The 12,860-nt window shown below is 36.4% G+C and overlaps 1 protein-coding gene across 6 annotated transcripts in view; it reads right to left on the bottom strand.

The window, feature by feature from the left end:
* The window catches only part of KIF13A (kinesin family member 13A), a 340,629-nt gene that overhangs the window by 167,046 nt on the left and 160,723 nt on the right, over positions 1 to 12,860 (bottom strand). The window contains exon 17 of one of the 6 annotated variants that reach the window (XM_043967482.1): positions 11,373 to 11,489. The exons of the other annotated variants lie outside the window; for them this stretch is intronic. Coding sequence (XP_043823417.1) covers positions 11,373 to 11,489 — 117 coding nt within the window. The remainder of the gene's footprint in view (positions 1 to 11,372; positions 11,490 to 12,860) is intronic. 6 annotated transcript variants of the gene reach the window in all.

Raw genomic sequence — 12,860 nt, forward strand, 5'->3', positions numbered from 1 at the left:
TGAGCTGAAAGCTGAACTAGCTGGTTGTTTTTTTCATGGAACATCATTTTTTAACTTTGAGAATGACCAGCAGACAAAATAAGGTTATTCAAACTTGTGAATTTGGCAGACATTTTCTTGAAAATGAGTGAGGTGAGCCTATCACCTCAAGGAAAACAACTGACATTATTTGTTACCAATGATAAAACTCAAGCTTTCTAGTGAAAATTAGAATTTTGGAAAACTTGTATCTGTCACTGTAAGCATGAGAGCCTGCCAAGACTTAGAGAGTTGGGGTTGGTGATGAAAGTGGTTAATTTGACTCTATTTTGGTTATTATATAATGAAATGTGTCAACATTTGGAAGATGTCAGTGAACCAAAATTTTCCAAAGTGACCAATGAATGATACAAATTCATGCATGGGAAAGTGGTTCATGGAAATTGCAAGATAGATCAATGGATTTTAATGTAACAGAGTAAGAAAAGTTTATTAATTTGGTTTAATATTCTACATTCCTTTAAGAAACTGTCCCTTGTTGAATTATGGTTTATCATTGAAGAAGATTATCCATAGCTATCTGAAAAACTTATTTAGGTACTCCTTTCTTTTCCAATTACCTATCAATGTAAATCAGGATTTTCTTCATATATTTCAGTCAAAACAATATAATTCAATAGAATGAATACAGAAGCAGATGAGAATTCAGCTTTCTTCTATTAAGTCAAACATTAAAGGGTTTTGCAAAATGTAAAACAATGCTACTCTTCTCACTATTTTTTTTGTTCTAGAAAAATATAGTTATTTTTCATAAAAATGTTTTTGTGTTAACATGTAATGGGTTTGTTTTTATTTTAAAGTGAATAAATACTTTTAAATGTGTTAGCTTTACTTTGTAATAATATGGTATATTCTTTTTCTGTTTTGTTTTGTTTTTTGGTGAGGCAATTGGGGTTAAGTGACTTGCCCAGGGTAACACAGCTAGTAAGTGTTAAGTGTCTGAGGCAAGATTTGAACTCAGATCCTCCTGAATCCAGGGCCAGTGCCTTATCCACTATGCCACTTAGCTGCCCCATGAGTTCTAATAAATGTAACCTACATAAGCAAAAGTTATTTGGGGTCATCAATAATTTTTAAGAGTTGTAAAGGGGTCCTGATACCAAAAAGTTTGAGAGCCATTGGCTTTGAGCATTTTGTCACTATACAATGAAATACAAGTTGTATAAACATATATATACATATATAAAAGTTGTGTTTTCAAGGATCAGATTTCAATGTTTCAGATGGAAGTGGAAGATTCAGATGATCAAATGAGAATTTTTATACCACTTTTTAATATAATCCGAAAGGCTTCATAGATTTTTTTTTGCATGGCAATTAGGGTTAAGTGACTTGCCCAGGGTCATGCAGATAGTAAGTGTCAAGTATCTGAGCTCAGATTTGAAATCAGGTCCTCCTAAATCCAGGGCCAATGCTTTATCTACTACACCACCTAGCTGCCCCCTAGATTTCTTAAACAATTATAAATTTAAATAATTTCCTATTTTTGTCATTAGAGTAAAGGGAACACAAATTAGTAATGATCAGTCATAAAAATGTAAGGTTAAATAACCCAAAAAACAGAGAGCAATAAGCAAAATCACCAAAGAGCCACTATAGATCAGTTATGACAAGTGCCATTTATAAAAAGGTTCTACAGACTCTGGTTGTTTTTACATTCTTCTTTACAGTTGCCACCTCTTCTCAAATTGAATGCATGTACTAAGTTAGGAATTATTGCTGCCAAAGAGAAAATATACTTGAACAAAAAAATCCCCAGTTATGCTTTCTATGAATCTAAATCCAGCACTTACTTCAAGAAACAGAATTTTATTCACACATTCCTGTTATGTCTCTCATATTACTAGATATGAGATACATTAACTTATGGAAAATAAACTTGCCATAAAACACCACACAGGGAGATAAGATAGATAGAAGATAAATAAAAAGAAAGGTCACCATTGTGATCCCAGACACCATAATAACTTATTCTTATAATTTCTGAAGGTGATCTATTGGGAGACCATGGCAAAATTTTTTATTATTAATGAGAAAAATATCAGTAGCTATGAATATTCTGGAGCTAGAAAATGAGGATTATATATGAAACTCTGAACCTATAAGCACTTTTAAAAAAGGAGGATGAATTCCCTTTATAAAAGCATCAGAAAACAAAAATTTCCTCTCAGAAATTATTTACATGTTTCTATTTTTAAATATTACACTTCTTTTCAACTTAAGTGAAATTTAATTACTGTAAAAATAAAACACAAGTCTGACCTTTCCAAAGCACAGCTTATTGATATTTACAAAAAGTATCTCTCCAAGGTCCTAACTCAAGAACTAGCATTTGTGACTTATGGCTCTTGCCTAGGAGAGATGAACAAAAACAAGAGCAAAACACCTTACTGCTCTGTATAATTACACAACAGATTTTCCACAGAAAATAAAACAAAGGAGATTATCTAACTTCCTAGTATGGACACTATTACAGGTAAACAGGTAATGTACAAATTATTAATAATTTAGGAACATAATTTGGAGTTTGAAGTGAACATGGGAGTATTTGATATTTCAGAAATTCCTAGTAGTTCAAAAACAACCCCACCCCATTCCCAACAAAATCCCCTACATACTTAAACTTGTCTTCTAACAGTCCTGTCTCCTCCATGTAACTGAAAGCTGGCTCTTTTGAGAATACTACCTCATCTGAAGTCCTTTCCTACTTTATCTGAGTAACGAGGCCAGGTGTTAGTCAAATTCCTTTTTCCCTAGAGCCATGTCCAGATCAGTCTTCTAAATATCATCTGAACATCTAAAATCATAAATTCTCTTCCTTTAAAGTTCATGCAATCCATTTGTACTAGTCTCCATCCCAAACCTTGCTGCTGTCATCTATCAATCTCTAGGTCAATCTTTCAAATCTCACAATGACTAGTACCTTACTCCTTGTCCTCATAGCTTCCCCCAACCCTACCTCTCATCACCATTTTCTAGGACTTCAATATTCATGTTAATGATCCACCTAACATTTTGGTCAACATTTACAATAACCTTACATAAGGAAAAACACTGCCCACTCCTCAGATTAAGATAAAAATATTTATGCCCTGTTAAAGACTCGTCCTCTTTATATTTGCACGGTATATTAGTCTTACTTTACTAATGTGCTTGATGAAGAGATCTCTGCTTCACTTTATCAAGTCTCACATAATTAGTTTTCTCAGAAGATTTTCATACTTCTGACTAATTTTCCGTTTAGATAATATACAGCCATTGGCTAGGTTCCAGCCTTTCAGTGCCCCTAGTATTCACGATGTTACTATACCCTCTGTAGCCTTCCTGGACAAGATGCTGGTAGACTCAATTTTGCCAGCTCTGGCTGTTTGGAAAGCCAAATATCTATCTGTTCTAGTAACATCAGTGAAATCAGCAAATATTATGACTGATAGTAGTTCTTATAACTGAGCATCATTAGGTCCACTCTAAGTGCTTCCTCTATCCCTGGAACAGTCAGATTCAACTGAACCTTAGTGGTTTCTAGCACTCAGCTCTTCACTAGTCTATTCAGGATGACATCATGTTGTCAGGTGATGACCCTGCTCAAATAAGGACAGCAGTCACAGAGGACATGGGGGAGTATTATATTTGGTGCTATGCTTTGATGACAGTAGCTTGCCTCCAGAACCAGATCTCCCAGTCCTGTTCAATTAGAAACAGTCTAAACTGGTTCTGTAAGTAAAATGCCAGTCTGTAAGCTAGGTACAGGATCCCACCCTCATAAAAAAATTAGAGGCTGGGGTCACTGAGGTGATACAGTATACTTTACCACGATCCACTCCATCAACTCATCATTGCTTATTATATTGTCTAAGGACCTGCCTCAAAATCCTTTCTACCCCTTCTGGGGGTAAGAGGTTATCATTAAGCAACAGAGCTAAAACACTGGCTATCTTTTACTTGAATTGAATCTTTGTGGACAACCATCTTCTATATCCATCAACACAACTAGGTGTTTGATGCAGTTGTGCTCTCATTGCCAAACTACTCCTCCAGAGAAATATTTGGATAATTGGCAAGATCCTCTGTCTGGGGGTCATTCCAGGTGATCTATTCCTCACTGTATCACTGGAGAAGATGGCGAGAAAGCTAACCCAGGTCCATTGAAGCCAGTAACCTGGCCTGTCCATCTTCTGGAACATAAATGGCCCCAGGACACCAAGTATTTTCTGTGTGCTGTTGCTGAGGTGACTTTGTCTTCCAGCTTCATAACCAAGCAACCTTCTAAAGTCCAACAACAGTGGCTTCCATTCAGCCTTTTATTAGACATTCATCTGTAATCTGGTGCCCCACCATCAACATCAGTGTTGTCTGGCAAGCCTCTACTCAAGTTCCCTCAGCAATGCTCCACACACTGAAAGTAGTCAATATTGGAACCTAAACAATGAGAATAGAGTCTCCAAGTTTCTCAGCCCCTGGACACATTATCACACAATACAAACCAGCTGTGCATATATCCAAAGGGAGGAGATGTTAACTGAATCCATGTTGGCCTCAGCCCCACACCAGAAACAAGCAGATGTTTCTCTCATTACACCTTACTTCCCTCCATGTATTTTTCAATCCAGTGACACTGACCTCCTTGCTATTCCATGAACAAGACACCATGTCCCAACTCCAAGCATGTTGTCTGGCTTGTCCCCCATCACTGAAATGTACTTCCTCACCATCACCTTCTAGCTTCTAAAGTCAATTAAAACCCTACCTTCCACAAGAAGCTTTTAATGACTCCTCTTAATCCTATTACCTTCCCTCTATTTTCTATTACTCCTGTATGTGGCTGTACATAGTTGTTTGCTTGTTTCCTCAATTTGATTGTGAGCTCCTTGAGAGTAGGGACTGTCTTTTGCCTCCTTTTTGTATCCCTAGTGCTTAATACAGAGACTGGTGTATAGAAGGTGTTTAACAAAAGCTTATTGACTGACTGGTCCCATGAACCCCTCATCCAATATCCACCTCCACAAGTAGCAGCAGCAAATTTACTTCATCCCAATCATCATTTTATAAGAGAGATAAAGGGATTTAATGCTGGTTTTTTGAGAGAAGTGCAGACAACTCATCTTTTTTTAATTATAGTAGCCAATAAAATTTTCTTAAAATATATATATATATATATAATTCAGGGAAGCTAGGTGGTGCAGTGGATAAAGCACTGGCCCAGGATTCAGGAGGACCTGAATTCATATCCAACCTCAGACACTTGACACTAGCTGTGTGATTCTGGGCAAATCACTTAACCCTCATTGCCCCACACCCCCAAATACACACACACACACACACACACACACACACACACATATATATAAATTTAATATGTAACTTTCAGAACTATCATATTTGTGATCCTTTGGCCTTCAGTTCTCTTCTGGCCATTAAAAATGCTCCAATGACCCTCTTTTATTTCTCTTGTTTTTTTACTTTCTCTTTTTTTGGCTACCCTTCACATATCCACCCTTCTATGTCCTCCTTTCTCCTATGAAAAAAGAAAGAAAAACAAAATCCTTCTAACAAATATGTATGGTTGAGGAAAACAGATTCTCCCATTAGCTATAAATGCTAACATTTCATAGGTTTCCCAAGTATATTCTCACCCCACTCAAATTTATTTTTCTAATAAATTCAATTCGACACACATTTATTAAGCATATGCAGTATGAACTGAGAATACAAAGACAAAAATTAAATTGTTCCTGCTCATAAATTCAATTATGTATAGATATGTTAATGTAATTCCTTTTCTACAAACTTTTCATTGACTCTGTATGGTCTATTAAGTAAAACTGAGTTTTAGAATTCATTTGTCTACAACATGGTGCCATTCTACCTGTCTAGTCTTATCTCATGCTACTCACTATTCCCAATATACTATGTTCTAGCCAAACTGGACTACTTGCTGTCACATTCCCATACTTTCCCATTGATGGGTCTTTGTTCCTGCTATTCTTTATGCCTGAAATGATCCTCTCCTCTCCATTTAATTAAATGAATTCCTACTTACCCTTCAAAGCGAAACTCCATTGCTGGCACCTCAGCCTGATCTAACCAACAAGAACCTTACTTGATGTTCATCTATTCTTACATTCATTACTTTGTATTATAGTTAGTTTTGTAAGTCATATCTCCCATGTAGGCTATAAGCTCCATTGGGGCAGGAACTGTCTTATATAATTTCATCTAGTATTTAGTACCATGCTATGCACAGAATAAAAATATTCATTAATAGTATCTAAATCATTTGGGGCAGAAGATTTGCCTGAACTATCAGAAAGTCTAAGGTTCAGTATTTTTTTCAACTTTTTTTAAAAGGCATTTTTAAAATTTTCAAATAAATAAACTTCCTCAGACTAAGCTATTAAGGGGTCCTACATCAGGCCTGCTTTCAAAGTAGACAAGATTAATTTGTAATTGGAAGCATCTGTATGCCTACCAATGATATTTGTAATAAAACCTCTAAAAGCGGTTTTTTCATTTAAGTGGGTTAAACATGTGCCTTACTATATTGTTTAGACTAGTAATTGGTTTATCAAACCATTTGCTTATAAAAAGCACAGTCAAAATTAAATTCAATCTAAGTAGCATTTATTAAATTCCAAGTTAGTAGAGTTTTTATGACTGACATTTTACTACAATGAGCCACATGGTAAAGATTTGAGCTAGAATACTAAATTCCATTTCTATCCTGTCCTGTTTATCCTGCTCCCTTTCCTATGAAAGAGATGGTACCACCTTTTTCAAACCAAGGCATAATTCTAGCCAGAATTGAGCTTTCTGCTAATTAGATTTGGTTTTGGTTCACATTTTCCTAGATTTGAAAGAGGTGATTAAGTAATCCATCTGGTGTCATGTCAGCTGCAAATAGGGCTTTTGTGGGCTTGGAACTTATTTCTATAGAAAAATGTGGGGGCAGCTAGGAGATGCAGTAGCTAGAGACCAGGCCTGGAGTAAGAAGGACCTGAGTTTGAATGTGGGTACAGACACTTGACACTTACTAGCTGTGTAACCCTGGGCAAGTCACTTAAGCCTGATTGCCCCCCCCCCAAGAAAAATGTGTTTCAAGTTTTTTTAGAAAACTAATTTATAAATGTTTAGAACAAACTTGCTTATGAGTTTGAGGAATGCCTATGTAGATAAATATCACAACCTAAACATATCACATATTTATGGGACAGCTGGGTGGTGCAGTGGATAGAGCACTGGCTCTGAAGTTGGGAGGATCTGAGTTTAAATCTAACCTCAGACACTTACTAGCTGTGTGACCCTGAGTGAGCCACTTAACCTCAATTGCCTTAAACATCTGGGGCCATCTCCAGTCCTCCTGAAGTATATCCAGTCCACTGGACCCAGATGGATCTGGAGGAGAGAGTGAGGCTGGTAACCTGGCATAGCCTTCCCTCACTTAATCCAATTCACTGCATCAGGGTGATGTCATGGTCCTCTTCAGGAATGAAGGACAAACAACAATCACACATGTAATTAGTGGATTCAGAATTAAAGGAATAATTTTTTTTTAAATGTTAATGCTTACCTTCTATCAGTGTAGAAGCAACTGAACTGTCTAAGCTCATACAAGGGGTGACCAGTACTTTTTTCTTTTATTTCCAAGAATGGGAAGGATGTATTATTTTTTTAATCATGAAAGTATTTTTTTCTAGTTATATGTAGAGATAGTTTTCAACATTTGTTTTTATGAGATTTCTATTTTCAATTTTTTCTCCCTTCCTTCTCCAAGACAACAAGCAATCTGATATAGGTTATATATGCACAGTCACATTAAACATATTTCCGCATTAGTCATGTTGTGAAAGAAGGATCGGAGCAAAAAGGAAGAGCCTCAAAAAAGAAAAAACAAAAAAAAAAGTAGAAATAGTATGGTTCAATATGCACTAGATTCCACAGTTCTTTTTTTTTTTCTGAATTTGGAAAGCATTTTCCATCATGAGTCCTTGGGAACTATCTTGGACCACTGTATTGCTGAGAAGAATCAAGTCTATCACAGTTGATCAACACACAATGTTGATGCTATGTACAATGTTCTCTTGGTTCTGCTCATCTCACTCCACATCAATTCATGTAAGTCCTTCCAGGTTTCTCTGAACTCCTCCTGCTCATCATTTCTTATAGCACAATAGTCTTCCATTACATTCATATACCACAACTTGTTCAGTCATTCCCCAAATAATGGGCATCCCTTCAATTTCCAATTCCTTGCCACCACAAAAAGAGCAGCTATAAATATTTTTGTACATGTGGGTCCCTTTCCCTTTTTTATGATCTCTTTGGGAAAAAGACCCAATAGTAGTCTTGCTGGGTCAAAGGGTATGCCCAGCTTTATAGCCCTTTAGGCATAGTTCCAAATTGTTCTCCAGAATGGCTGGATCAGGGCATCTAGGTGGCACAGTGGATAAAGCACTGGCCCTGGATTCAGGAGGACCTGAGTTCAAATCCGGCCTCAGACACTTGACACTTACTAGCTGTGTGACCCTAGACAAGTCACTTAACCCTCACTGCCCCACAAAAAACCCCACAAACAAAGAAACAAACAAACAGAATGGTTGGATCAGTTTACAATTCTACCAACAATGCGTTAGTGTTCCAATTTTTCCATAGCTTCTCCAACATTTATTATTTCCCTTTTCTGTCATATTAGCCAATCTGATAGATGTTAGGTAGTACCTCAGAGTTGTTTTAATTTGCAGTTCTCTAATCAATTGTGACTTAGAGCATTTTTTCATATGGCAATAGATAACTTTGATTTCTTCATCAGAAAACTGCCTGTTCATATCCTTTGACCATTTTTCAATTGGGGAATGACATGGATTCTTATAAATTTGATTTAGTTCCCAATATATTTTAGAAATTAGGCCTTTATCAGAAATACTGGCTATAAAAATTGTTTCCCAGCTTTCTGCCTTCCTTCTAATTTTGGATGCATTGCTTCTGTTTGTACAAAAACTTTTAAATTTAATGTAATAAAATCATCCATTTTGCATTTCATAATAATCTCTATCTCTTGTTTGGTCACAAACGGTTTTCCTTTCCATAAATTTGAGAGGTAAACTATTCTTTCACAATTTACCTATAGTATCACCTTTTATGTCTAAATCATGTATCCATTTTGACCTTATTTTAGTATAAGGTGTAAGATGTTGGTCTATGCCTAGTTTCTGCCATACTATGTGACCAGTACTTTTAGCAGAAACATGACTTACCACCACCCCCACTTCTCCATACATTTTCAGCTGTAAGATAATGGAAAAAACCACTGGCTTTAATTAGAAAGAATGAGTTCAAGTCTGAGTTTTGCCATTTACTCTGCGTCAGTGGATCAGTCACTTAATTTCTTTGATTCTCAGTTTACTTATATATAAAATGAAGATAAAAGTGCCTGATTCCTACTACACACAGTTGCTGGAAGAGTAAGATTAAATAATGTATATAAACCATTTTATAAGTTATAAAGCCCTAGACAGACATTACTCTTAATAATACATTAATATTATCATTGAAAAGTCAATGGCTTGAATGTCATTCCTTGTGTTACAAAAGCAGTTTAGGTAGTTTCCAAGGGAACAAGCTATATGTGCTCTCCATAAATGCACTCATGATAATAGTCACAGCAGGAAGACTTTTATTCTGGCTTTGATGATTACCTAAGATTGGAAATACTTCCTTATGTGTTTTAAGTTTTTCTTTTGCAAAGTAATTTTCTAAAGATCAGTAGTAACATTTGTACTGACTATTTTTAAGAAGAAATCTTTCCAGTGGCTGTGGGTTCCTGGCACTATGATATGTTATACCAGTCCAGGACTAAAAAAATCTCTAGCCAGTTTTTATACAACATAAAAATAATATCTCAGGAGATTATATGCTGTCTTTACCTATTTCCTTTCATTCCATTCCTCTTGAGTGCTATTTTTAGGTAAGATTGTATATACAGTTTTTGGCTGCAAAATCAAAGTGATAGGTGTTATAGGAAGAGGACAATAAGTACTATTCAGACACAGAACTACTCTGTTTTCAAAGTTTTGGGGCTCCCCCTCCCACCTCCAGAATAGAACTGAGAAATAACCTCCTTTAGGAGCTATATAATACCTACCTGAGCTGACCTATTTGTCCAACCAGTGGCAAAGTTAGGAGTTGGAAGGGTCAAAAGGAAACATTTACCTTGGAAAATGAAGCAAACCAGAACCACTGACAAAATAGCTAAAAAATCAGACTCGGGGCAAAAGTCAACAAAAGGTCCAAGATCCTAGGAGAAGGTATAGGGCCCTAGAAGGAGTTCTTTATTATTTACTATGTTTCCTGAAACATATTTTTCCTGAAAATATCATGGTACTTATCTGGTCACTTATTTACTCTATCCAACTGTAAAATATTAATGGTGAACTACCCTGCCCACCCCCATACCTCTGGTTTTTCTTTTGAGGGCTTCTAGGACAATAAATTTATAATTATTTACTGTTCTGGGTTCTCTGAAAGTAAGGAATTACTCTACATTAGTATAAAGTTTATTATAATTTATTTGTATAGTTCAAATGAATCTGCTGTTAATCATTACTACTGCAAAGAGCCCATCAAATACATTATAAAAGCTTAGTACTGGGATAGGCATCTCCTTGGAGATATGACAAGTACTTAGAAGCACTGTCTTTTGAATTGATGCATTATTATTTTCTGCAGTAATAATAGCTGCAGGACTACTGCAAGACTTCAAGAACTGGTGGATATCATTCTTGTAGGCAGCCTTAATGTCAATGAAAATCACAACTTTTAGTTGACAGGTTGATACGTTAATGTGGCCAATGAGATTCAAAACCTCTTGGCAAACCTCTCTGTCCAAGCTTCTCTCATTCAGACTGGACTTTGGTTGACAGGTCTGTACTCAAAAGTCTTTTCAGCCTGGTTGGTCCTGTAAAGCTTGTGCTCTGGTGACATGACTTTCAAGAATCTAAGGTCACCTCCATGGCATGAGGAGGCATCACAGGGCTTTTTCAGTGGAGTACTGGTCATAACACCACCAATAATATTTTCCAGTTTTGAGAGAAACTAGTTCCACATAACAAAAACTTTAGTGAATAATAATTTAAATGGGGCTGAAAGAGATGGGAGGAACATTTTTAAAGGATCCCCCAATCTAGAATGCAGAGCAGCTTTTCAGGCATATAGCTTCTAGCTTTTCTCCTAATCAAAGTTGTTACATCCTTCTAAGACACACATCTCAAGCATCAATCGACAGCAATGCTAAAAAAAATAGCCATGCTCTGCCATGCAAAGGCAGATCATCATAAAACCTTTATCCCAGCATTTGTGTAGGAGCTCAGTCTGAAGCCACATGAGAGGGAAGAATATCTTCAGGTAGGACCACCACGGGGATGACCACCAGGAATACAGGTTTATCAGGAACCCACCTAGTGGTAGAGTTGAACCACAGTGAGTGTCATCCAGTCACTAACACAGTAATGGTTTCACCACAGAAAGCTTGAAAGGTAAGAATGTCAGATTTAGGGGAAAGGAGATATTTATTTTTTTTTAAATTTAATTTAATTTTTTATTTTTTTTGCAGGGCAATGAGGGTTAAGTGACTTGCCCAGGGTCACACAGCTAGTTAAGTGTCAAGTGTCTGAGGCCGGATTTGAACTCAGGGAGTCCTGAATCCAGGGCCGGTGCTTTATCCACTGTGCCACCTAGCTGCCCCCAAGATATTAATTTATCACTGGGGTTTGGGTAAATGGAGAATGAGTATTACTTTGTCAAAAATATGGTCAATATTTGAAAATAAAGGAATTTAGAAAACAATCTGATAGGTATACACTGAGAACCAATCTGGCTACCAGCCTAATACTGAGTTTTAGAATATATGTTTCTAAAATTCAGTATATAAACCGAGCATTTATAAATTTAGTTTAAATTTACCATTGTTCTCAGTTATATTTCTAAATATGTTTCATCCCAATTTTGTATTGGTCTTTAATTGAATGGCAGGAACTTCTAAACATTTTAGAAAGTGAAGAACAATACCATAAAATAGTGAATGGAAAGGGAGCTTGACTTGGTGTTAAGATAAGGGAGTTCTTGCCCCTGCTCTAGACCAAAGCTTCTTAAATTATGGGTTGTGATCCTGTATCGGGTTGCATAACTGAATGTGGGAGTCACAAAAAATCTGGCAACAGTAAAAGGTTATGTATACCTATTTTATATAGCTAAAAATCTGGGGTAGTGTAAAAATTTCTCAGGTGAAAAGGGATCAGTTGCCAGTGGAAAAACTTTAAGAAGCCCTGATCTAGATAATCCCGTCTAGATTGATTGATCCTGGACAATCAATTAATCCTTCACCAAACATTTATTAAGTTCAGTTTTAGGGTTCAAAATCACTTAATGTCTCTGGGCCCCAGTTTCCCAGCACATAAAATGAAGGGGACCCTTTCCTATAATTGTAGTTGTTATTTCCCAATACGATTCTATCTCCGTACCACAACTAAAAGGCATAACACAGAAGTGTTCCATAACATACTACGTGAAAGAACACGTGAAGGGGTATTGTTCAAAAGCTCTTCCAGCTCTAAAACCAATTCTTTAATACTATGAGTCACAACAGCAACCACTTACCATGATCTGGTCTTCAGAAAGAAGAAGTTAGGAAATGGTAGAGAGTAAAAGGAGAACTGGGTTCTCAGGGTTCAACATGTATCTTGTGATAAGGCATGAAAGCCAATCATTGACTTAGACTAATTATAATTCTATGTTCTGAGAACAAAATTCATTTGATTTAGACAGATGGA

Source organism: Dromiciops gliroides, chromosome 1 (genome assembly GCF_019393635.1).
Source record: "Dromiciops gliroides isolate mDroGli1 chromosome 1, mDroGli1.pri, whole genome shotgun sequence".
NCBI lineage: Eukaryota > Metazoa > Chordata > Mammalia > Microbiotheria > Microbiotheriidae > Dromiciops > Dromiciops gliroides.